Raw genomic sequence first — 26,996 nt, 5'->3', positions numbered from 1 at the left:
GGTTTAGGTTAGTTTGGTCATGTGACAGAAGAATATAAGTTAGATATTACACTGTGTCTGCTTTATTTCCCACTTCTTTTCCATATGCAATGTTACTAGGGACATAAAGTCAATTTTTTCATTATTTAACTCCATGTAGTTTCAGGTAAGTGAAAAGTAAGAAATTGGGTTCCTAAATCAAAAACAACTAACAGGTTTAAAATCATCATCTTTTTAGCTGTTGTAAATGCACTGAAATAACCTGTGTTTAATGGATCATCCCTTAAATGAAGTTATGATATGATAAATTCAAACTTGAATCCTTTTTTGAAAATTATTAAATAGATATTTTTTTGCATAAATGAAATATGATATGAGATACGTGGATGCACAGAAATCTACTGGGCCAATTAAATATCACCAAAAACAAAACGTATCAACACTCAATTGTCCCATTAAAGGGGAACTGAATCAAAGTTCAAAAGTAGCAGAATCAACACAGTCAGCTTTAACAAATAAAAATATCAATCTTTATTTTTTGAGATAGCATATCAAAGATAAAACCTTAATCTAGAATACCATAACAAATTACACAAGAACTATACAATAGTGAACAGAGTAACCCAATTTTCTTATTTCCCATCTTTCTCCTGATACACACAGCTGTTCTCTGGATTTTATTCAAAAGTATCATCTCTGGTGTATGTTTGAATGTAAAATAGTTTTGACTTATGAAGACAGAATGCTGCTACTTTGTTTGAAAAATTATGAAAATGCTTTAGATTTAGATTTAGCTTTTACAGAATAGACAGACTTTCCATGAATATAACCTTTTTTGCAACAACAGCTACCTCCTGTTGGTTGTTTAATATGTTTGTTTGGTATTTATTCCTCCTCTTGGTGGCTGTGAAACATTCTCATCTATCAACTGTTTAAGCTTGCATTAACAGCAACAGTTATGCCTTTCTCACCATCATCTATTGGCAGGATTGGTTGTAACTATTAATGATCAATGTTCAAAAATATACACCACTCTTGCACTAGCAGGTAAAGTCATGTAATGCTAGTTATAATGCGGCCTAGCCAATAGGAAAAACAAACTGTATGGATGCAGGCAACAAAAAGCAAACACTATCTAAAGCTAAAAGATCATCACTGTTAAAGACCTGCAACAGACCTCTGGAAGCCAACATGTGGCATGAAAGCTGAATTAAATGGATTACACTAACATACACATAAATACCTATTCATAAATCAACTCTATATACTGTATGTGCTTCTCTTTAAAACAGAAAAAAAAGACTTTTATTTGGTTTACAGTCAGAAAAAAATGGACAATACGGCTGCAACAGTTGCACAGATTCCTCCACAACCCTCATCTTATACAATAATATTAAAACATGAACAACAGCACTTAAAATACAATAATAAATGAGCAATGTAAAATTTAAGGTATGACTGTGTTACACAACATTGGCATTATATAGAAAGAGACAGGATGGTTTGGCAAAAAGGGGTTTAAACATTGTAACACGATGGAAAGATGACAAGACGACTCATTCTCCCAAAAAAACTGCTCCACACCACACCTGCTTTCTCTTGTATTACTTTGCAGTGTGGAGGTGTCGACAATACCTCGACTCCCTCCATAATACTTAAACTAATTATCCCTACTTTACCCTAGTATCTATACAAAACTATACACCACATCACAAAGCAGACCAGGCCAGTGGCACTAACAGTTAGTCATAGTTTGAGCTAATCTAGTATCATCTGATATGCTTCACATCATTTTGAATGACGCCATTTCTCAAAAGTATCATGTACACATTTTTTCCTTTTTGCATTATACACAGTGATTCTAAAAAACAAAACAATGCACATTTCTTCACCGATTTTTTTCCTCACATCTCACTCAGTCAAAAAGCAACCCAAAACGATATTAGACCATTTAATAATTTCTTGATGATTTAATAAAAGCTGTATTTAGTCTGTTTTTTGGCACTAAAAAAAAAGGATATTTCCTGGCAACATAAAAAGGGCTTCACAGCCTGAGTATGTGTTTGCACTGTATGAATGTGATTTTGTTCATGTAAACAGAATGCATGTGTGAGTGTGAGTGCATGTTTTGTGCCTGGCTGTGTCCTGATTTGACCATTTGGCTTTCTACATCTCATGAGACAGGGCTTCATGCTGTGCAGCCACCCCATTGGCCTGCAGGACGCGGGGCTGCTCCTCAGGCTGACCGTTGGCCTGTGGCTGAACAGCAGGACGCTCAGATGGGTGTGAGTTGAAGTGGGCGTTGGATTCATTTAAGCGGCGGACACGATATGTCTCATAGTGGATGCTGCCTGTGATGTCTTTGATGTTCTGCATGTGTGTCCTGAAAGGAAGATGACAGCACAAGTGAATCTGCATGAAGTTAAACAGCAGAGGTCAGAGTCAAATATGTCTTCACTTGTTATTTTATACGTTTTATTTTTAGTTCAGTGCTTTCCAAGTGGTTGCTGTTGCAGGTGCTTATAGATATTTTATTACTTAACACTCAAACTACTTGCCAATGGTGCTAAGTAAGCTGTTGTATATAAAATGCTGCATTAGACCATAAGTAGAATAACTGCTGAAGCACTGAATGATGTTGTGTTTGAAACGTCAAATCACAATAAACGTATTTGACTATTTACCAACCAGAATTTTGCTGCTGTTGGACTGAATCCTTATATCTTTAAAACTACAGCTTTTCAGGGAATTTTATATTTTTTATTTTTTTATTTTTTCATAAATCAAAAGACTAAAAGAGATTCATTCACATCTCTCCTGCTTCCTTTAATAGACTGAAATCTTGTAATGCCCTCGGAGAGGCACTAAGGGTGACCAAAATCATTAGCTATTGAACAAATAAATAAACAAATAATGAAATAAATAAATAAATAATGAAATAATGAAATAAATAAATAATGAAATAATGAAATAAAAATATATGGATACTTGGAAGATTTCTGCCTAACTGCAGCAAAGATTTAACCTATCTATATTTTGACAATGCCATATCAGCATAACATTAATCCTCACAGAGAAATTAGAATAGTTATATAGTATTTCATGTAAAATTGATGTTGATTCTTTAAAATGCATATATTTATAAATAATATTTATTGACATTGTTTTATATTTTGAGCTGAAAAGGATGCAAGTTCATGCACATAAGAGGAAAAGTTGGTTTAACAGGGAAACAAAAATCTACATCTCTATTGATTGATAGATATTAGGCCAAAAGATATGCCTCCTTTACATACAAGTAACAGATGCTACCATTCAGTTGATACCCTTTGCAGAATAACAGGTTGTAACACTGTCTGGAGAGGCCGTCAACCCATCTAAAAGTATTTCATTAGTATTGATTTCAGTCAGGAAGTGAGGCTTCATAGAGTCTCAGTGCTGGTTCCAATTCATTTTAACACCTCCACTCAATAAAGGTGTCTAATAGCAGGAGGCTCAGTTCATAACAGTCCAGGTCTTTTTTTTTTATCCCAGTATATTTATCATAAAGGAAGTAGCTTGATGGACTCTTGGGTCTGCTGGGAGCTCACCTGATGAGAAGGTCTCGTAGGTAAGCAAACTCACAGTGTGCAATGTTCTCGACTGCAGAGAGAGAAAGAGAAGAGGAAAGAAATGTAAGGTAGAATGTCAGTATTCACAAATATATCCCGTGTGTTAAGTTTCAATGCAACAGACAAGATAAATGAAGGCTTTGCTTACACTGGAAAAATGCAAAAGACACAAAATAGTTGACAGAATATGACCCCATGAAAACCCCCTCTTTTCAAGCTCACTTGTTACTCTTTCCAAGCAACACAAGAGGGCAGTATTTCTTACAATCAACCAGAGGGCATCTTCTCATGTGACATCTGCAGCAATTTTCTTAAGCTGAGATAACACACTCCCCCACTTTAGGGTAATTTAATACATCTCTGCTCTGGTCTTTATTGAAGAACTTTAAGTGAGACGTTTTTAACAAACTCCAGGTGACAAGCTGCTGGTGCCTCCAGTCGAGCCAACACTTGTTTGAATTATAGATTATGTCGAGAATATAAAATGAAGAAAAAAAGTAGGGTGCTATTTATGTCGGGCTTTGAAATCCAGGGGCAGGAAATTAAATTCTCTTTGAGAGGAGGAGGGATGAATAACTGCTGGGTGTGTGAGGGCTGATTAGTGGTGTCGCGGGAGAGCGTTGCTAACTTGTAACAAGCTGAAATGCTGCTATCTTAAATCAGTGCTCATGGGGAGAAATGTGGAGAAGTCTTTACATTAAGGGCAATATATATATTTATTTGCATGTTTACCCTGAAAATCTTCTAAAGTACAACTTTCTTCTCTTCTTGTGATTTATACACATTTCATTTCTAGCTGTTCTTTTGTAAAGTGTGATGAAGAGCAGACAAGTCCAACAGCTTAGATGCCTCCTCTCTCCTCCTTTCCTTTGTTCCCTCTCTCTGCCGTTTGGTAAGGTGAAAATGCAGCCATTGTTCTCTTAGCCTGACATGAGAGCGTATGTGCCACAATCCGTGTACTTATCCTCTCTCACACCCTGCTGTTCTAAGGAGTTCATTTCATGATGACCTAAGAGAGAGGAGTCTCCTTTAAAATTCTCAATACTTAAAGGGGGTCATGGTGCAACCTCAGAATATCATCTTCACAAGTTACAAGGCTACCCTGTTTTAACTTAATCCAATCATATTTCTAACGTTCTATTAGACCAGTAAAATAACTATTTCTAATCAAATGTGTGAATGTTTTTATAACCTTTTTCTTACTCTGAAGAAACTGCAGTGGTTTGAGCATTTGTGCTTAAATTTAAGTCTTTTGATACATTGTGTTGTTTTTCTGATTTTCAAACCTCCAGTGAGGAGTTCTTAACTAGTTATAAAACAGATTGAAATAAATACTGATGACTCTTTATAAGCTACAAAAGCAAATAACATCATCAGCATCAACATCATCAATTTTGCATTATCAAAGAGTGATGCGTTTGACTGTTTAAAGAAGGACATGAACTTTTCTCACTGTAGGTCTAAGCAACTGTGGAAGAAGTACTCGAAAAATTACTTACTTTGGTAAAACTACAAATTCAACATGGTTAGAATACTCAGATACAAGTTAAGGTTCTAAATTTAAAAGTCTACCTTCGCAAAAGTGCTTAGAGTTCCTTTGAGGAGCTTTGTTTTGCATTGATTTTGGTGAGCTCTGGGGACAGATCTGAACTCTTTGCTAACCTAGTCGTATACATTGGAAAGTTGTGTTTTCTGCTTTACGTATCACTGCCTGTGAGTCTTTGCTGGGCAAAATGTCAACAAAGATTTTTTTGGCAGCATGCTGTTACTCTTTTGACACCTACCAGGCAGTAGTGGTTACAAGCATGAAGAACTTACTTTATAAAATAGTCCCGCTTGTTGCTGATGTTTTTTTTTTTGCCTTTGAAGGTCATATAGAGGCATCATAAGTTAAAAACTCATCACAGGAGCTTTAAATTAACAGCAAAGTTTGCTCAAAGCCCTAAATCTAAGGCAATTTTGCCCTCTGATCTTAAAACACATGTAGCATGCATTACTTTGCAGCTGGTTGTGGGTGATCTACCACAGGGGTTCCCAAAGTGTGGGTCAGGACCCCCTGGGGGGTCGTGAGACACAAATGGGGGGTCGTGAGATGGCATCCAGAATGTTTTTTTTTTTTAAATTATCCCAAAATAGTATATTTTAGCCATTATAGTAAAATGTATCGACAAAAATAGTAGCTAAACTTGAAATAAAACCTTGAAAATAGAAAATGTAATGAGTTTTCTGCCTTTCTTTTTGCAAGATGACTTCTAGGTTTAGGGTTAGTGAACAGTTAATTATCAAAAGCATCAGTAGCAGCAGGTTAATTCATAAAAGCACAAGAAACACAACCGCATGCTCATATAGGTAGGCTAAATTTCTGCAGACTACCTTAATGAAGCAACATTAAATCACTTTGAGTGACAGTGGGGGTCGCAAGACTTTGGCGCAAATATTTTGGGGGTTGCGGGCTGAAAAGTTTGGGAACCCCTGATCTAACATATCTGCAGTACAGTAAAGCTGAGCCAGATGTTCAAAATTCAATGGCTAAAAATATGAAACAGCATGAAGTAGCAGCTGTCTAGATTCTACAGTGTGAATAATTTATTGGCCATGAAAATTGTTCATTTTTATACAGTGATTTATATTTTACAATTCATTTATAGCATTGCCAATAAACCAGAGCTCAGTATATGCACCTCAGGAGAGTGTGCTGAGGGGCACACTAGGAAGAAGACAGTGTTTGTTTAACACTGATTGTCTTTTGTCCAGGCATCTCTGTGCTGTCTAATTGTCCTACTGTTGTACTTGCACGCCCAGACACACACACACACACACACACACACACACACACACACACACACACACACACACACACACACACACACACACACACACACACACACACACACACACACACACACACACACACACACACACAAACACACACACACACACACACACACAGCGGTGAATTGAGGACATCCTTTTACTAAGAACCTCCTTGGCAGGGTAAGCATGCAGCACAGGCTCACAAATGTAAACAGTGCTGAAGTTGTTGTGTGCAAGCGTGTGTTGGACAGTGTGTGTGAGCATGTGGTTTATGTTTCTGTCTTTTATCCCAAAGGACATAGAAAGTCCTTGTTAATCTCTTCCTTCTGTACATCTCCCTATTTAGAGACTAACAGAGACGTGCATAAGCAAACGCCTTGTAGTCAAACAACAGTCAGTAAAACCAGCTGGAGAGATTTGACAGATGAAGTTTATAAAGTTCTTCATGTTGAAAGTACCCCAAAATGAAAATCTTTACAAAATATGTTTCACATTTGTGCTCTTGGTCAATTTTGTGAATACCATCACCTGACCAGATAACACATGTGCCATGATAGCTTTGGCATGATCAACTGGTTTGATATAGGTACATGTCTGGAGAAATACTGTTACAAAAGATCTTTGATATATGTGAACAGTCTGTTCTCTAAAACTATGTGTTTTTTTTTTTATTTTCAACTGATACTGGCAGCTACTGTTAAACACAGCAGCTTTGTGATGTGACAGTCAGGTACATTATTCCACCTGATGTATCATTTTTTACTGTCTGTTTGGCAGGAAAGGTAACCAGCTGTGCAGTGTAGTATTTTGTTTGTGTGTTTCTTGATTCGTGTGCATTACCTTCGATGGTGCCCCATTTTGTTTTCCTCCCCAGAATCCTCTTGCCATTCACCTGGTACTCCTGGTCACTGCCCACAACAGCAAAAGGGATCATCTCCTGTTGAGTGCACAGATGCAAACAAACACATGCACACGGTCATTCATGCGCTACCAGACATTTGTTTTGGCCATGTTTTGGTGCTTTATCTTTACTTAGTGCAATGTTGCCATTGAATTTTTTGGCTTATTTGTGGCCTAAAAAAAATCCAACATAAAACCAGTAAAGAAAGCAAAATAATAAAATACACATCTGAGTGCCTGTGAAATGACAAGAGGATACACTCAGCTTTGTCTGTTGAAATCTGAAGAGACAGAACCTAATGTGAACATACCCTGATTTTGTCATTGATCATCCTGTCCTCTGCATCCTCGTCAAACTCTTTCTGAGGGTAAACGTCGATCCCATTGGCTCGCAGCTCTTCCCTTATCTGCACAGAACCAAGCAGAAAGAATACAAAACATCAGAGTCGCCAAAATTACATAATAACAAAACAGAAAGTTGTCTTGTCAGGTTATTCAAGTGACAGAAGTTTGATCAGTCAGAGTTGAAAGTCTTTGTCATGTCTGTTTCTCATGTCATTAATATGCCCTTGCATCCCTCACACATGCCACACACTCATATCTCAGCTCCTCCCAGTGAGGAATTGAAAGAGAGATGCGTGGACAAGACACTGGACAAAGACAACACATTTGCCAAATGAGAAACCCTTCCATTCTCAGCATCAGACTGAAGCGTCATCAGGTACTGATGACAAGCTGCACAGTTGTCTCACTTGTCAAACTCATTCGATGGTCATCCAAGGAGCCCCTCATTAAAAAAAACATCTCACAAGCTTTTAGTTTGTTTGATATAAAGATGGATATCTTAGTCATATGAAAGTCTCACAAAGAAATCTTTACTCACTGAGATATGTAAATTGTTAAACATGGCTGATTATTAGAGGCATTTCTTTGGGAGGTATCACTTTGATTGTTAATTTTAATCATTTAATCTCCCTTTAAAACCCTCTAATTTAAGAACAGATTAGTGTTAATTAGAATGATTTCTTTAGCTCTTTATTTAACTTTTGTTATGGTGATTAGCACAATAAATTGAGGATGCGCAAATTTAAAATTAATGTAATTTATGAACATTGTTGAATTGTTACATCACTGGTTTCTCTATGCAGACGCTGAAAAACTGAGATGGAAAAAGAAAAGTTCAAAAGGCAAAACAAAGCAGGCCAACATGCTTCATCTATGATATCACTATCCTGGCACTTTCCTTGCAGCCAACAGTGAAGCCAATCAATCACCATGACATTCAGACACCTCTAATACTTGGACTAAATCCTGTTCACATTAAGGTATGTACGGTTAGGCTGGGCACTTGTGTAGAATTTGCTCCAAGTCCACTGTGGGATTTAAAAAAAACGTGGTTAAGCCGTACAGGCTGGTGTTGAAACCAAATGGTTATAATAGCTTTGACACGGAAGAGTTAACATGGAGGTTAACCACTCTGAGGGAAATAACATCCAGACAGAAGTATGGTTTATCAACTGGCCACTCCTTTTCTCTGTGTGTCTTTATGATGGCTGAAACTCAGAGACTCTTGAAGAAATGCTTCAAGGAAAAACGTCTGTTTAATGAATGACTATTCTCTCCCAATTACTACTATGACAATTTCCACTTGGTCCTTGATCAAACATATCATTGTTTATCCTTGGAAGCTTTCTCAGGCTTGCATTATAGGTTGCAAATCAAGTGAAATTGTTCAAAAAAGCCACATCAACTGTTGGTTTGAGGAACAGACACTCTCAGCTGGACACAGCGAGGCTGTACAGTTAAAAGGAGAAAAAAAAGACCTTCTTATTCTGTTTGCATGTCAAGTTGCTGCAGGAAAAATGAAGAGAGAAAAAAACATTTGGCACGACAGGCTTTTAGTCAATAATCTTCAGGGTCATACAGAGCATGTGCAGCCAACCAAAACAATCCGGCTACAAGCCCTGCGGCTTCACTTCTCTGCCAGGGCCTGGCCCAAGCCCTGCTTTGTTCTTATTGGACTGTGTTACAGGCATCGGGGGAAAACGGTAGCCAAGACACCCGGCGTGTTCCTCAGAAATGAATAAAGCTGTTAGGGAAGTCTGTAGTCTTGGAAGGAAGGATGGAGCGATAAAGAAAATGAGAGAGGAAGGCAGGTGGATGCTGTCTGCCTCCAGTGGGTTGAGAATAATAAGACTCAAGTCAGGTGTCAGGTGCGCATTTTAGCCTGCATGTTCTGCGATTCTCCTATTTTTTTTACTTAATAGCTTATACCTGTGTTTCACTTCAGTCACTTCTTCAGGTCAGAAAATGTTGAATTCTGGGATGCTGTTGGCCTAGCGGTTTAAGCTGGTTCAAATCCCTGCCTTGACCACTTGCTGCATGTCTTCCCCCACTCTCTGCTCCCCACATTTCCAGTCACTCTTTAGCTCTCCTATCTAATAAAGGCAAAAATGCCAAAAATAAATCTTGAATAAAATAAATGCCTAAATCTGGATAAATCAGGAATAATTACATCCCTGCTAAATGTTAACATGCTCACAATTTCAATATAAGCATCTTATTCATTGTTCTAGCATGCCACCCTTCAATAATTAGCACATATAGCAATCTACAGCTGAGGACTTTGAGTTTGTGAATAGCTGCAACTTCCATCTGCAGTTCCTCAAGTGTCCACTTCAATTTGGCTCCAAAAGCCCAGGAGACCCTATCAACATCCGTATTAAATTGGCATTTTTCAGCAATAATACAAATGTTTAAAGCCTGGATCAAAAAACTGTTTTGATCTGTCTGAATAGTCAATGGCGGAATTTTATGTAACTCATTCTTTTTGAATATATTCAGGATACAAGTTTTGCATGATTAGGCATAATTAGGGGTGCTTATTGTAGCTGTTAACCAGAGGGCTGAAGGCCCACCTCAACCACACCTCATTCTGCCTCTCACTGGGTTAGCAGAAAGTTAGGTTGAGTCAGCATTTCCAATATGGCAACCGCCATAATTGAGTTTAAAACCTCCACTTCAGGAACCAATGGCTGACATCACAGAGACAACAATTATGTTTTATACAGTAAATGGTTTGTCAGTGGGAAGTCAAGAGACAAAAAAAACAAGTTATTAAAACAATGCTAATCATGGATGTCAAGACATTCCATTGAGTAGTGAAATGCAAAATTTTAAACCTAATGGCAGTGCTATAGACAAAGCTAGAAAACACTAAAGAGACAGAGCATAAAAACAAGAATATCTACAAAATTGTACATTAAACTAGCTACTATTATGTATAATGTGAAAGTGATGCTGGACCAACAGGATGTTAGTGAAGCATAGAAAATTAGACAAGAGCAAATTACAAAGACATTTGAAAGATGAGGGGTTAACTTTTTTTTTTTTAGAGATGCTATAAATGTCAGTGGCCTCTAAAAAATGCCTCCTTTTATCCTGGTTTTGTGTCGGAGAGGTCATGTTTTTTTTTTCATACACTTGGTTGACTTTTATGATCACCCAGTAATTCACTGAAGGGCTTGCCTGTTCAGTTGGCAGCTGGGCAGAGGTTCCCCCATCTAACAAAGTGCCAGACTTTAGAGTTGTGGAACAAGGGTCAGTAAATAAATACTTTGAATAAACAGAATTTAAATGTTTCTGTCTGGACTGAGCAGGACTTTGTGTGTTATGGTTAAAAGGATGATACAGAATTTCCCGAGTTGGTATCGTGTGGGTAGGCCCAGATGGCTTTTGTTTGTGGTGCCTGGCAGCTCCTTATATGTCATATGACCTGTGGTTTTTTGGATACACATACACATGTGTGTTTCTAAAGGGAATCCACTGAATATTTGACCGACTGATGCACTCAACCACTTCTTTTCAGGACCTGCTGTAGGTTTTTGCAGGTGTGATGGGTGGATCATGTAAAGTTATTAATATCACACGCCAAAAACCAGCACACACACTCACTCATGATAAATATCCCTTGACATATTTAAAAGCAACTGTGGCCTCCATACTCCCACGCAATACATAAATACACTCTGACACACTAGTCTTACCGTCTCTTTAAAGAAGTCCCTCTCCTCCAGGGTGAGTGTGTCAGCCTTGGCGATGACGGGGACGATGTTGACCACCTTACTGAGACGCCTCATGAACTCCACATCCAGAGGCCTCAGACTGTAGAAAGAAAAAGAGATAACTTTGAAAATGGTGTTAGGTGCCAGTTTGGATTAGCAGATAGAGCGTGTACCCCATGAACCAAGGCAATGGTGCTCATCGCAGCAGGGCCTTGATTCAGTTCCTGGCCTTCGACTCATTGTTGCACGTCTTTTTCTGCTCTCTATTTCTCACATTGCCTGTCCAATTAAATAAAGGCAAAAATGCCCCCCTAAACTGACCCTGTATAGAGGGGCTCAAAGAAACCTTTGGCTGCAGGAAGATTTAGCAAGTGAGTCAAAAAAATCCTAAAACATTTCAACTCAGATTAATGCATCTTTGGGCACAGAATGAGCTGCTTATAGACTACTTTAAAGGTATTTCTAACTGACATTAATATGCGAAGCTACCTATTTTTCATTCCAGCAAAGGATCTCGAAGGTGCAAGTTATAAGCACTGTTAATAAAAGCAATAAATTCAGATGAGATTAATGTAATGAAACAATGAAACCACAAGAGGGCAATCACGGCCTATTTCAGGACAAGCAGTTCAACCTGGTTTTAGCTGACACTCAGTGCAAGGATCAATGAATATGTTAATACTGAGACCCTTCTTGCTTTACACTCTCTCGGGTGTAATTTCAGTTCATTGTGAAGCTTTTAGAGTTAATGCAAAGAGAATAGTATCCTTTAAACCCGGTCACTGATAGTGCTAATGAATAAGTTTTGGTGAAGGTTTTAGAAAAAACAGAAGAGCTCTGTGACTCTACTCTGCAATCAGAGATTAGAAATGTTGCTATAAGGAAATAAGAAAGCTGTTGTTTTTGTGATGGCTGGTCTGGACTCTAATTGAGACAAATAATGCACTGATAAGCACTGTCCTTGTGCCACTTAGCAAAGCTCTGCACTGCTCTCCCTCTCTCTCACTGCTCTCTGTATTTTTTTTTCTGTCTCAATGTTTCCCTCCAGTTGCTCCTGCAGACTGACTCCCCTCACGCCGTATGCTCTGCCCTCCAATTAGCCCCAGCCAAGACCGGCCAGCCTGGTTCAAAGAGCCAGGGGCAGCTGGAGGAGAGGCCTAGCTGCCAATAACTGACAAACATGTCACCATGAACACAGGCTGCTGCACAGGGGGGGAGCATGTGTTACACAGAGTGGGAGAGAGAAAAGAGGAGAGTGAGAGGAGAAAAAAAGGATGATAAAAGGTAAAGAGATATGGCACAGTGAGTGATGCATTCAACCAGAAACAGGAAGTGCAATATATTTTACACACTGGGGACTACTGGCATGATTTTTGTGTGTGCAGAAAGGTAGTGCATCATGATATCAAAGCATAACAAACGACAAGAGGTCTCACTGTAAAGACAAACTAAATTATGTAACTGCATCCATAAACTGTGTTTGAGCAGATGCAAGAATAGACAAATAGGAGTGTGACCTGTGTCATATGCATGGCTGATCATACATGCGCACTTTCATGTGTACACATGTATCTTTGCATATTACCATATGCTGTATAGGCAATAAATATGGATGTATGCAGGCATGCACAGATGTCTGTTAAAGTGCCTGCTTGCATGCAAAATAATTCATATGTGGTAAGGGAGAAAAAGGCGGTTATGTATATGTAAATATAGAACAATAAGATCAGCAGTTAAATTATATGGAACAGAAAACCACAGATCATATAGCTCTTTCTTCCTTATTTTTTTTATTATAATTCAGAAACCAGCTCTGTTTAAAGAGAGTCAAAGTTCAATCTTCTTTTTCTAGGGAAGACATGTTAAATGAGGTAACAATAAGTGTGCCTGCAGGGAAACTAGCGCGGCTGACTCTAATATCATTGAAAACAAGTGCAGATGCCAAGTCTGTGTTCTGCTTCACTGAGCTCTTCGTCTGTCTGAAACCACAGTAGCAACATAAAGGCATATTGCTGACATGCAAAGCACATTATGGCTCAATAAATCTAAACTGCAGTTTAAAATGATTGATTAAATTAAATGACAAAAAGATTTGGCTAAAAGACAGCTGCCAAGTTTTATCATGGATTTCCTGCCTGTTCTACACACTGCATCTTTAAAGGTGCAGTGTGTAGAATTCTAGACTAGGTCACTACATTATCTCTGACAGATGTCTCTTTTGTGTTCCTTCCTGTAGCTCTCGTGTTTGCTGTATAGAAAACAACACTTCCTGACAGATGTTTGCATCTTTGCCTTTAAAAGAGTTTGTATTTTCAAGTGTGCTCATTTTGAATGTATCTGTGAGTGTGTGGGTAAGTAGTGACACTTTGCATAAAGCCTGATTGGGGACAACAACAGCAACAAACAGAAAAAAGCACATACGAGCCGAAGAGGCAGCAACAAATTAAAAAGAGAGAAAAGTACTGATTTGGGTGTTGTTAAGATGTTTGAACTGAGCAGCTGTAAGCAAGATGATACGCAAACACTTTCAGGGCATCCACACAAGTGTATTTAAACAAGTGTTGGCAGGCCCACTGCCCACTTAAGTCCACTACACTCGTTTTTTGCCTGACAAAGACATGTAGACACACACACATTCTCTGAAGCAGCAGCTGTAGCGACAAGAGCAGATGATGAGGGGGTCTGTCAAACAGTGGGACACACAGACACACACACATCATCCCCCACTCACACAGAAAGCCATTGAGTGGACAACTGTTGAGTTCGTGGTGTAGTAGAAATATGAAGCAGCAGTGGATGAAGCTGTCATGGAGATATGTAGAAAGATGGGCGGTGTGTCTACAGTAAGTTCATCTGGGATTTTTAGGTGTTTTGGTCTGCGTGTGTACAATACAGAACTCATCCAGATTCCACCATCAATTAGACTGATTTCCAGAGTGTTGAGCATGTTGTGTATCTACCTTAACCTGAGGTGCACATGAGGACATGCTACTTGTCACTTAGAGTGCAGCAGGAGAAATGTCGTGTGGATTACCTCAGCTTTAGTGAATTATGTCAACCCAAAGGCCATGCAAGTGAAGCAAACAGCAGCCACCTGGTTGTTTAAAAACAGACATGTGACCTGCCATGACACTGTAAGGACCACATGAAGATGACTGGTTTTGTTTCTGTTAAGTTTGCTCAAAGAAATCTTTGGCAAATGTCTACATAAGAGTCCTTGTGTGCAAGAATGCTGCAAGTCTGTTAACATAATGTTTCACCAAGGACAATCTTCTTCTCCTTCCACTCCAAGCACAGTCTTTACTAGGCCATCAAACGAGTGTCCAACTCTGACCACTGTCATGAAGGACCAAAAAACTGTAGATAAAGGGTGCACATATCAAGTGAAGCCAAAACTCAGGGGACTTTAACCTGGATTCTATCAAATGGCTAAGGGGTGGGAACTTTTCCCCATATGTCAACATTTTAATAATGTTCCATGAGGCTGTGGGGGTTGTGCAATAGCTTCATAGTGTTCCCATCTCTTTCACTTAAATTTGTTGTGTTCATTATGTTGAAAATATGCAATATAGGTGGTTTGTGGTATCGTATTGTAAGGTATGGTATGGTATGGAATGGTATCGTAACATATCGTAACATATCGTAACATCTCGTATTAATAACACTATTAATTTTAAAACAGAAGTTGAACTGTATGCTACCAGATGGGGACATTCACATATTTGCCAGTTGATTTTGTGCTTTAATAGGCATTTTACAAATAGGATTATGGGCTATTTTGTTAGTTTTAAATATTCTTCAACGTAGCATTATGTTCCTGTCTTAAGTTTTGATGCCATCGCAGTTAATATAGACAACAAGGAAGGGTTTACTTTAGAGTGTGGCTATCTGTGTTTGGAAGATGCTACCAAGGCTACATGTCAAACAGGCTTGCAACAATGTATCCCCCTTCAACTCTGATTCACATTTCTACATGTTTATGCTTGACACAAAAATCCCTATTATCAGGACTTTGACTTTTCCAAAACCTCCTACCCAAGATAAGGCACCAGCAACTGTTTCCCCAAACCTCACCCTGACTGTGAGAACTATGTCCATTTCCCTGTGAAATCTGATTCTGCAAATGATACTTTAGTGTCTCTGAATGAGTTCCACATGTGGTCAGCAAAGAAAGAGATGAAAAGAGAAGCAGTAGAAGGACGTGGTTAATGCTGAGGACAGACAATGGGTCAGGAGGGAGATTCCCAGAGGGCCTGATTCATGTGTGCAGAGTGTGGGAGAAACTGGTAGAATGAGGAACAGAAAAGGGGTGCTTAGTCAAAAGGTGTGTTTTTATAATGTGGGATCTTACCAGTGTCCTGTGGGGGGGATGAAGTATATGCAGCAGTGTACCCGCGAGTCTGGAATTCTCTTCTTCCTGTCAATGTTGATTTCCTCCTGCAGGTACACTTCATACTGGTCATTGATAAACTTCATGATGGGCTGCCAGCTGACAAAGGAAATGTAGACAAGAAGCTAAGTTGTGCTAGGCTAATTTGGCTTCTGTTATATCCTCATTGTAAAAATGAAGTCATATCTGCAATTTTCTACAAAAAAACACTTGTATCATATCCTTTTTATAAATATGAATGTATAATCAGTCATTATGTCCAATGAAGCCGCAACCTGATTAAATAAGTTATATATTTAATTATCATAAATGAAATTTAAGATATTAAATTATGTCATTTACTGATCAAAGAATGAGCTTTTTTTAATTGATCCTACATGAAGAATTAGTCCCAGATTAGTTACCCCCACCATTCAAGTAAATATGTGACATCTTTCAATGAGTTCCTGGTGTTTAAGCACTTTTTAAACTTAAAATTCAGTTGTAAGACATGTATACCTTTCCAATATCCAATATCTGAAAGCTCATAAAAAGACATATTTGCACCCATTTCCTGTAAACTATAAAGAAAACAAGCATGCATTGGTGTTTTTTGTTTTGTTTAAGATTTTAGCTTTGATACACAAATCAGAGTGCCTCATGAACTCTAATTCAATAACTGCATGACTCTGCCAACAGCTATCAGGGAATGAAAACACAGTGAGTCCCCAGCTCACCAGTTTTCATTGTTGATCTGATCCCCAAAGCCAGGAGTGTCGATGACTGTCAGCTTCATCCTCACCCCTTTCTCCTCAATATCTGGGAAAAGAAAAGCTTTATATTAGTATTTATTTTGTACACACAGAAAAAAATTAAGAACCTGTGACTGAACATCATAAAACATATAAAAAAAAGTTAGATTATATTTCAGTTGTGTTTTTCGTAACATAAAAGTTGGCCAACCATGACTGATGGACTTGATCTCGATGGTCTTGGGGATCCTCTCCTCTGGATCAGGCTGCACTGACTTCCGGCTCACTTTGGATTTGAACAAGGTGTTCACGAGAGTGGACTTTCCCAGGCCACTTTGCCCTGACCAGGAAAACACAGACACATATATAGCAGTCAGAGAAACTGGAACATATTCACTCAGGATTTACACCCTGCAGGGTGACAAGGAAAAACTCATGTAAGACTGGGGCCTTGTTCCATGGAAACACAAGAGTTTCTGTCAGTTCTTTTAGAAAATGAAAAAACCCAGAAGATTGGATACGTTCATGACATCAGCTTGAATATATGGGTTCAGTGAATGAGTGTGTGTGTGTGTGGGTGTGTTAATAGACCATGACAATAGCAGGACAGCTGCAGGGTCAGACAGAAGAGCAGAGGGGGCCAAGAGGACAGATGTATCGTATAGACCACACACACACACACACACACTCACACGTGCACATGCGCACACACGCACACCAAACCTTTTCAAATAACATCACTACACTCAAATTGACAGGGACCTACTTCCTTTGCATCGCATCTAGAGTATTTTATTTTTGATAAACAACATAAACGATTAATGTTCTTGGTACATTTTAACATAGTAGATGGAGTGGTGGAGTCATTCTTATCTTCTTAGCACCTCTATTTAAAAAAAAAAGAATTTAGATAATGCCATTACATTAATGCAATTTTATATTGTACCAAACAGAAAATAAAGGACTCACTATAAGCACTACTTACATTAGCTTTGCAAACATTGTTGGTACATCTCGGTGCTTTCAGTGGAAAATAAAAAGCATCGATACTCGCCTTGTTCACTTGTTGGCATGAGTATCGACTGACCAGCATCAGTAAATCATTAGTTTTAATGTTCACTATGTCTTTCATCAGACCTGTGCCATCGTCCAGCTCTACTTTGGTTCATGTGCTTTTTGTGCCCCTTTGGAGCCCTGGTTTCCCTGCATATTTCTCTCCTGCCCTCTATTCACAGCCCCTCTGGGCAACCAGTGTGGCGTGTGGAAGGCTGCCAGGCTGCCAGGCCCTCTGTGACACTGTGAGACCCCAGGGTGGCCTTTTGCACCTTGCTTCCTCTCTCCCTTGGTCATATACTCACATACAGTTGCCCTTTCACACACACTCTGCATGCAGTCCACTGAGTTGCATGTGTTTAGCTACACTTTCACCTTCTCTTCCTCTAACACACACACACACTGAGACACCCTTGTTGTCCTCTCTGCGTGGTGGAAATCTAAAGGTCAACTGGCTGAGGGCAGGGATTAGGCAACAACACATCATACAGGGGACTACAGTGGACAGGGCCAAGATGACAGCTGCTCTAACCTTTCACGTCCTCACATGACCACGCTGTAGGCCAACAGCATTTTTTTTCAGCCACAAAAGATGCCCTAGTTTTCAAATTCATGTCTCAATCCCAATTTGTCTTGCTGTTCTAGGACCAGTTGAAAAAAGGGGGATCCAAAATCACAAACACTTCCACAACTACATTTGAACATTTTCTTCTCAGATTTTATGGATCAAGCACAAGAGGCAGGTCAAAACTGGCTTTCAGTGAGATATTAGGCAACTATCTGTCGACTCATCATCCAGAGGAACATGATATACTTCTACAGTAACATATCAGCCAATCAAAAGAACTTCATGCAGGTTAAAACTCATCATTGTTCTTTCTGTATTGTAAGCTTTTGTTGTATCATACTCTGGTGAGCACAGTGTGAGAGCATTATTTCATAACACACAGTTATATCATCTTAGTTCACTTGTTTTCTTTATCCTGGAGGTGCCAAGGATTACAAGTGAATACATGTCAGCGAATATGTAGAAATGTGCAGTGGCTTGGTGTTTTTTTCCACAATTAAACATGCACAGTGTCATACTGTGATGTTCGCAGTAAAACTATTTTACTCCCATTTCAAACATCTATAAATCAGTATGCATATTTTGATGACAGTATCAGTCATTGCTGAGTGTCCTTACATACCCTCTAGATGTGCATAAAATTATGCTCTGCAAGGCCTACACAAAACTAAGTATTTTGAGTAAACTAGATCTCAGTTTGTGATAAAATACATTATGGCACCCGTCTCAGAAGACAGCATGCACATTGTTTCTGTTTTTGTACGTGCCAGCCTGCTCAACATGTACACACATGCACTCAGATAATTGAGAGTGTATGCAAGTGTGCGCACAGACTTGATGATGGGATCTAATTGTCATTGTGTGGAAGTGGAAGCTTTAGCCTGAGACAGTAATCTCCATTATAATGCCACTTTCACTGCCCTACAGCCTCCTCTTATCCACTAAAGCATGCGCGTGTGTCATGTGTGTGCTTGATTGTTTCTTACATCATGGGCACACAAAGCTTATTAAGGGAAGCACCATGCTGGCAGACTCTCAACAGAACACATGCAAACACACTAAGGCAATAGGGCAATGGAGGACAATAAAAGAGAGGATCTACGTTAGAAGTAGTAAAAAAATATATATATAAAAGTATTTTCCAGGAAAGATTATCTGCAACTTAGCTTTGTACGTTAGTTCAGAACCCAACGTGTCTCTTTCTTTGTTCTGATATTATTCTTCCTTTTTGTTTTTTGTCGCTGCCTAAACTAAAACTGTTTCAAAGAGTTACCATCAGATCTTCTCTTCTGAATGCAGTACTGAGTCACTGGTGCAAACATTTGGAAGCAATTACAGCCTCGAGCCCTCAAAGCACATCAGTGTCAGTTTTATCTAACATGAAACCATAATCATGTTCAGTTTCAAGCTCAAAGTCATGCTGGAGGGGAACAGCTAAGCAAATTTGGATATCATATCAGCCTTGGTCATCCTTTTCTCATAAAAATATCTTTTTATATTCATTTTATAAGCACTAAAATACATGTTACAACCTTTTACAGCTTAATTTGCCCCCACAATATGTGTTCAGGCCACTTAAGCATAATGAGGTCATGTATAAAAGGATGTGCTCATAGGCACTAAATGTTACCAGTGAAGGTTGAGTTGCCATTGGAAATAGGCTGCATATGAATGGATTTTTTTTGGGAACAGTGGAACGACATGGAAAAAAACAACACTAAAAATGAAAAGATATTTAAGTGGACTGTGCGCTCACCGATGCTGCTCCAAATTCCAACACTTTGGAGAAAATAACGTAGAAAGACGTTTAGAGCTCCCTGTGTTGACAAGCTGCGGTTTATAAAGCCTGCCTCCTCAATGCTAACAGATGGGACATGGGTCAAACTTCAAAATGAAATATGGTTTCTGTCAATAAACTTTTCAAACAGTGGGTGTCTCCTTTAAACCAACAGAAGAATCTGCTCTGCTGTGGACTCCGCTTACCTGAGGGGTCTTTGCCATTTTATCTATATGTTAAATGTACTGTGCAGTCTCTGGCTACAAATTTCATCACAAGGGGTTTCAGTCTAACATCATGAAAGGAGGTGGAGCTGATCAACCATTTTTATATGGTCTATAGAAAACTATCAGAGTAAACATCTTCCCACTTAAGCTGTTGTTCTAATAGCACAGTTGCTTGTAAAAAGAAAAATACATTGACTAGCTTACTGGGCCACACTGCTGAATATGATGTATAACTTTCTCTGCCAGACTCACCCACAACCATGATGTTGAGCTCAAAGCCCTGCTTCATGGCCTTCCTCCTCATCTGCTCCAGGATGGCGTCTATTCCCACGTAGCTGAAGTCGTTGCCATGGCTCTTCTCCCCTTTACCCTGTGGGGCTGGGTGGTGGGGCTTTGCAGTCTCAGACATGTTGCTGTGGCTCAGATTGACCTCTGAACCTGAAGGATGTGCAATAAAGAGGAAACAGAAAATATAGGAGGATGTTAGTTATAGTATAAGTTTGCTTTGAAGTGGTGTTTAATGTTCAAAATTAAGCATCAATGCAATGTGTGAGTAGTTGCATTAGCCAGTCCACAAATGTCAGTGAAATCATATTAACTGCAGAATACACCACAAATAGTGTGAAGACAGACGATACAGATCTGAGCAGTTCATTTCCTGTGTGAAACAGGATACACCAGACTTAAAATTCACATTTATGAGCATCCGCCTTCACACAAGAAGACACTGAAGGGTGATACTCTCTTTACACACACACACACACACACACACACACACACACACACACACACACACACACACACACACACACACACACACACACACACACACACACACACACTCGCACACACGCAGTTGTGGATGAACACTTGAAATAACAAGAAAGAGTGTACCATAAATGTAAGAAAATGAACTCTAGTGTCCTAGTGGGTATTAGTCCAGTGAATACAATAAACTGTAAAAATAACCAATAAATCTTAAAGGAACAGGCGCACATCTGCTACTTAATGTTGCATGACATTTTTACAAGAAACCACCTCATGTTAGCTCACAAGCACACAAGGAAAGTTATGATTCTCCTTCCAAAACAAAGCAATGCAGCTGTAGATTTAAGTTGAATGTCCTAACTATAAATGAATCAATGAGACAAAATGGACAGATCTTGCCTTATTAAAGGGTAGTCCGCAATAAATCACAGCTTACCTCACTTTGAGAACCTCACAAAATGAGGCTGTGTGCTAAGACACCGCTGCAACAGGCAAACTAAAAACAGAACTCTGCCAAAGTATGTGTCTGTAGCAGCAGCATAGACTCACTCTCAACTTCATGTAGGAGGAGACAACGTTTCCTGTGTTGTGTGAGTGAGGTTTCAAGTCAAAGACACAACAAACCACAGACACATTTACCTGAAGCGGAAAGAAAGACAACCATTGTCACTAAATCCTTATCTCTTGCTCTTGTTTTTTTACAAACAGGTTTAGTGTGGATGCAGTACTTCAGGCTCTGTTTTGGGTGTACTGCTTTCAAAGCATCAACATTTTTAAGCTTTCCTCCGAAGAACATGGAAGCTTTTTGGCTTTTGATTTCCCCGTCTGTCAGGACACAGTGCCAGCCTACAAGTTTCTGCCAGTTACTGATTCGTAAATGAATGCAGAACAAATTATGGGTGAACTTTTACTGACATCGATTTTCCCTGTTTAGGTTTTGTCAGCTTGATGTAGGTGTAAAGTGGAAGATGAAGATTCAGTAGACAGTGGGAGGTTGTAAAAGATTGGTGAATATCAATTTCCCAGTTTTACTGCTACTAGAGAAGATTGCCTTTCAACAAGAGAAAAACTGTTCTTTGAAGGTCTCTGACTTTCCTGTGAAAAGTGTTGGTAATAAGCACTGTGAGCAGCCCATATAGCACTGTGGGTGCTCTAAATTTGAGGGCACTGGGACTTGTGTCACAAATAACACACATTTGCTCACTGAGAGAGGCTGAAAGTCAAAGGTGTATCTCATGAGTCACCACCTTTTAGTTAGAAAACGTGAATGAGTCAAGTACACTCACTATGATCACAGCCTTTTCTACACATGCTAGATGTAGATAAGAAATATAGATGCACTTGAATCTAAACCTCTTACAAACTTGGACATTGTAAAAATACAAGTAATAGGAGGGCTAATGAAACTGCTAAATATATTTTCTTAGTCTCCCCGGAGTGAGACAAAGAGCTACCACACTGGCCTAGTCGTTGAAGGGTAGAACATCCAATACTCCTTAAATGTTAACTATTGAACTTTGCTGAGACTTGGCTAAAACTAGACTTTGATGCTCTTTGGTCAGTAAAAGACCAGAACTCAAGGTTTTGTTTTAGCACAGTATTTCCATAAAAAAGAGTGTTCTTCCCTCAAGGGTAGAGATCATTTTATCAGTTGAAAGCAGTCCTGACATTCAGGAGCTCAGCTCAGTTCACACTGTAATGTGATCCTTCTGTTGATACCTCATAATACAGGGCTAGAGCCGATTCAGCGCTGCATTTTTGTCCTCAGGAAACCAGACACAGAAATGTGTGTTGGAAGTGCTACAATAACCCTGATGTATTTGGATCGATTCATCTTTAGGCTTTAGATGTGTTTGCAAATGTTTGCATAGTGTCATCTGGCTAACCCTGCACTGAACTCCATTGGGCACAATTGCATCAGCAGCTTCTTGAGTGACAGAATGCAGAACGGCTCTAATGACATACTCCAGGTCTGCAGCCAAACTACCTCCTGGGCACTGTGACTGCGCCAGCCACAGGCCATCTGCTGGCTTACAAGGTTGCTATCTAAGAATAGGAAAACTGTCACACTGTTGCAGAAGCAAAGAAGTGGCAAATGTGAGACACACAAAACAACAAAAGGAAGAACAAAACAGCGGGGCAGAAGAAGAGCTGAAATGTTACCCAGTCTGCCAACCACTCTGCTGCTTATTCCAACTGTGTACTCTCATTTTCCACTTTCCTTCTCATAGAGAAGGATGAGCTGCAATGCTCTCCCACACATTTACGTATGCACCAGAGTGACAGTTCTGCGATTTGCACCCACAACAGGCCCTGAAGTGTGTCTTCATGAATCACATCTGCTCTCCAGCATTATCATGTCCCACAACCAAAAGCGTTAGCAACCTTTAGCCCCGGCGAGCTGCGTTTCTGGATGAGTAACCTCATTACAAAAAACAGAGATGTACAGTGTGACTCAGATCATGATTCAGTGACCTCAATCCAAACCGTCCTTAAACCAGACAGACCCAATGGATGCATTGAAATAGAGCAATGTCTTAAACACATGGAATAAAACTCCTTCTCAAGCGTGATTTTTTATTTAACTGAAGTCAAAAACTCTGGAACGGCAGAGTGAACTGTTCATTCAAATGAAACAAATATGAGAAACTGAGCTGTGCAGAGAGCTGAGCAGGTGCATCAATGACCCTAAACTGACCCCTGAATGGGAAAATTCATTCAGATACTTGGCCTGCTTGGAGCCCCATTCCTTAAGTATTCCAAATGAGAACAACTTTGTCAAACTCAAGCCAATACACTTGTCTGAGTTTTTTTTTCAATCTTGTGACATTCTAAAGAGGCACTTTGGGATTAGCTGATGGGAGAGCTTTGTTTAATGAATGGAGATGAGTTCATGCTTCACTTTGAAGATGAAGGAGTAGAGTTGTCTCTTTGATGGGATCTATCCATTCATGCAAAAGATAGCACTTGCACTTGAATGGGGGCTTTTTTTAAAGGTTCTTCAGTGTCAACAGTAGAACTGAATCATTACATTTTTGAAGATGACACTGTGTTGGTTGTTACGTATCTGCTGTGTGTAACTCAAAATCCTCTAAAAGACGATAAGTATTGTTGAGTGTCATCGGTGGATAGTGCCTCTGTTTGAAAACTCTAAAATAAAATAATGTAAGATGATAACCATATAGTTGTTTTTTTACCTGCATAGCTGTTAATGTTGGTTTCCTGTTTGTGATGAGAGGTTGTCACAGCAGACTAAACCACAGCATTTACATCTGCACTGTAGATATTTATGCCTGATAAAGCTGAACTGGTTCAACTACAACTTCAAACACAGTTTTTCAATGTTAAGTTTACTCATGAGAAGCACTAACTAAGCTAGTGGAAAACATTGTTTAATGTTTCTTTTTTAAGTGTCTGAAAGGATGTCAAATTTGAAAAGATAATATTTATGCTGATAATAGAGGCAACTCAGCTCAACCTTGAATGCATCAGATTTTTAACAAAAAGCCACACACTTGAAGAATGGAGTTAAATAACAAACAGGATACATACAAGAATCCGAATTGAAAAAATTCAGCAACATTTTTTGAAAATGTTTGTTATGATAACTTGACATCTTGTGCTTTTATTTACCCCCTAGAAGTAAATTACTGAAATCACTAGGGCTCTTCTGGAGTGAACTGCTATTTTCTAAGGTTTCCAAAAAGGCAATATTTCATCCTCATGTCATGTGTACCATGTAACACCAATTCATAATAAAGCAGAGTAAGTTATTATTAATCTCACCCAGCCAATATTCTAGGCTAAAATATGTGAAAAACCACACCGTTTTGGAATGAGAGGGTTCTTAATATATTACTTTCAAATAATTTTAGATCATATAAATATTTTTTGCTACTGCCAGTCTAGAGACCAGAAAAATCAAACACAAAACTGCTCTCAGGAAAATTCTTCACCTCGCTCAACCTTCACAGAAAGTATGTAGCATGGAAACATTTGGCTAATAGTTATCAATCAGTCGATGTCCTGTACCATTAAACTTTGTTTTCTTTATTTTCCCAAACTGATCTGTAATCTAAGCCTCCTGGAAAACTAACGGAGTTCCCCGTAAATCAGATACTATTTACCATTTTACTGTAACAGAGAATCCTATCCCACTTGAGACCCTCACACAACTCAACACTCCCATCTCAGGGCTTTTATTAAAATCCCATCAGGCACATCTCATCCAACCCTACGTTTATTATTCACTCAGTAAAACTATAACATGCCAATGTCTGACACGCAGTCTTTGGTGTCCCTTTTAAAAATTAAGAAAATTGTTTAATTTTTCAAATCCCAAAGTCCCACTTCATCACTTTTCAGCTTTACTTAAAATTACATAGGAAACTTTTTCTTTTGGTGTGTTGTTGATAATATGAATGAAGTAAATAGGGGGAAGAAAACGGGGTGCTGGAGGCAGAGACAAAAAAAGAAATCAATAAAGTGATTCATGGCAGGCAGAACATGTAATTATTGCAGATGAGCCAAACACTTTGAATAGTGTGGTTGATGACTGACACTCTGCATAAAGAACTGGACTGTGTGGGAGGGTTTTATTGTTGACCATAATGTGTTTTCAGTTCTGGTTTCAAATCGCTCATTTTTTTCTAATGCTGCCTCCAGTTTAATGTGTGTGTGTGTGTGTGTGTGTGTGTGTGTGTGTGTGTGTGTGTGTGTGTGTGTGTGTGTGTGTGTGTGTGTGTGTGTGTGTGTGTGTGTGTGTGTGTGTGTGTGTGTGTGGTACCATCATTCTGATGAATTATGAGGGGACTTTTGCTGTTTTCACACACAATACAGTTTCACTGAATTGAGACCTCATCTATAATATAGTAATGGGGTTGTTTACTGTGAAAGTTTTGGTTCCGATGCTTGTATAAACAAGCTGCTCAGATGCTCCCTTGAATTTCCATCAGGATCAATAAAGTATTATGTAGTATTATGAACTACATCAAGTTCATCATCCCCGGTACTTCTACTGTTTTCGGCCTTAATTCCTTACGTTTTGCACTAGCCAACGACTGGAACAACTTACAAAACACCCTCAAACTCTCAACTTTGACTCCACTAACAACCTTCAAGCTAAAACTTCAACAGATTTTAATTGACTGTTGCTCCTGCTGATCACTTCGGACTTTACTTACATGCATACTTTTATACACATACTTTTTTACACCTTGCACACATTGCTTGCTACTTGGCACTTGTCATGTTTGTAAATGAGAACTGGTTCTCAAACATTTTTACCTGGTAAAAGGTAGGAGGTCTAAAAAAATTAAATAATAATCTATCTATCTATCTATCTATCTATCTATCTATCTATCTATCTATCTATCTATCTATCTATCTATCTATCTATCTATCTATCTATCTATCAATCAATCTATCTATCTATCAATCTATCAATCTATCTATCTGAATTGAACCCTTTAACTATTGCAAGCAATCCCTTTTTTGTGTGATTCTTAATTCCTAAGACAGTACGTGTACATGTGCATGACAGTACACTTCTCCTACCTGCCTCCAGTCAGGATAAGCATATGTTGAAATACTGTACACTCACTCCTTGAGGTTACACTCTGGGGAAAGAAGGTGTCATGTCTGTTTTTCCACTCACACACTGTAACTGTCAGCTCTTGAAAACAGTCTGAATGTTCTGCAAAAAAAAAACAGGTTCCCATGAGGTAAAAGCTCTACATCTATGCCCTGTTGCAGTTCTGGATGAATATTTCTCTTTCCTTAGAGTGTCTGTGTGTGTCTACTTAAGTGTATATGTCCTCTCTTTTTCTCTCACTTTTAAACCGGAGATGATATTTCCACTAGCTCTTTGGTGGCTTCCACTGAGGAGGAAGAGATCATTAAGTTTTATTCCTGCTGCTGTCTGGTTAAGGCAGATGGAGGATCCAGACAGAAGAAGGCAGAACAAGATGACTGAGTGTCATAAAAGTGTGTCAGTTGGAGACAGGATTAACATATGCACAGTTAAATATCATCCTCAGATTTTATGGGGAAGTTTTATGAGCACAGTAAGATAAAGAATTCACCTTTTTTTTTAGCCTCAAATGACAATATACT

General features: G+C 39.0%; 1 protein-coding gene across 5 annotated transcripts in view; it reads right to left on the bottom strand.

Annotated features, from left to right (window-relative positions):
- Positions 1-1,251: 1,251 nt before the first annotated feature.
- Positions 1,252-26,996, bottom strand: part of sept9b (septin 9b) — an 83,149-nt gene continuing 57,404 nt past the window's right edge. For 4 of the 5 annotated variants that reach the window (XM_034688403.1, XM_034688402.1, XM_034688401.1 and 1 more), the window contains 9 exons: positions 20,367-20,552; positions 16,701-16,829; positions 16,475-16,556; positions 15,720-15,857; positions 11,351-11,468; positions 7,616-7,711; positions 7,245-7,341; positions 3,570-3,621; positions 1,252-2,362 (listed from right to left, as the gene is read on the bottom strand). In XM_034688403.1, the coding sequence (XP_034544294.1) occupies positions 2,146-2,362; positions 3,570-3,621; positions 7,245-7,341; positions 7,616-7,711; positions 11,351-11,468; positions 15,720-15,857; positions 16,475-16,556; positions 16,701-16,829; positions 20,367-20,552 (1,115 nt within the window). In that variant the 3' untranslated portion in view covers positions 1,252-2,145. Of the gene's footprint in view, positions 2,363-3,569; positions 3,622-7,244; positions 7,342-7,615; positions 7,712-11,350; positions 11,469-15,719; positions 15,858-16,474; positions 16,557-16,700; positions 16,830-20,366; positions 20,553-21,318; positions 21,406-26,996 lie in introns of those variants that run through there. The other variant, XM_034688405.1, reaches the window with a different exon arrangement.

The sequence above is a fragment of the Notolabrus celidotus genome, chromosome 7 (assembly GCF_009762535.1).
Source record: "Notolabrus celidotus isolate fNotCel1 chromosome 7, fNotCel1.pri, whole genome shotgun sequence".
In the NCBI taxonomy this organism is placed as follows: domain Eukaryota; kingdom Metazoa; phylum Chordata; class Actinopteri; order Labriformes; family Labridae; genus Notolabrus; species Notolabrus celidotus.
This window is presented reverse-complemented; position numbering and strand designations above follow the sequence as displayed.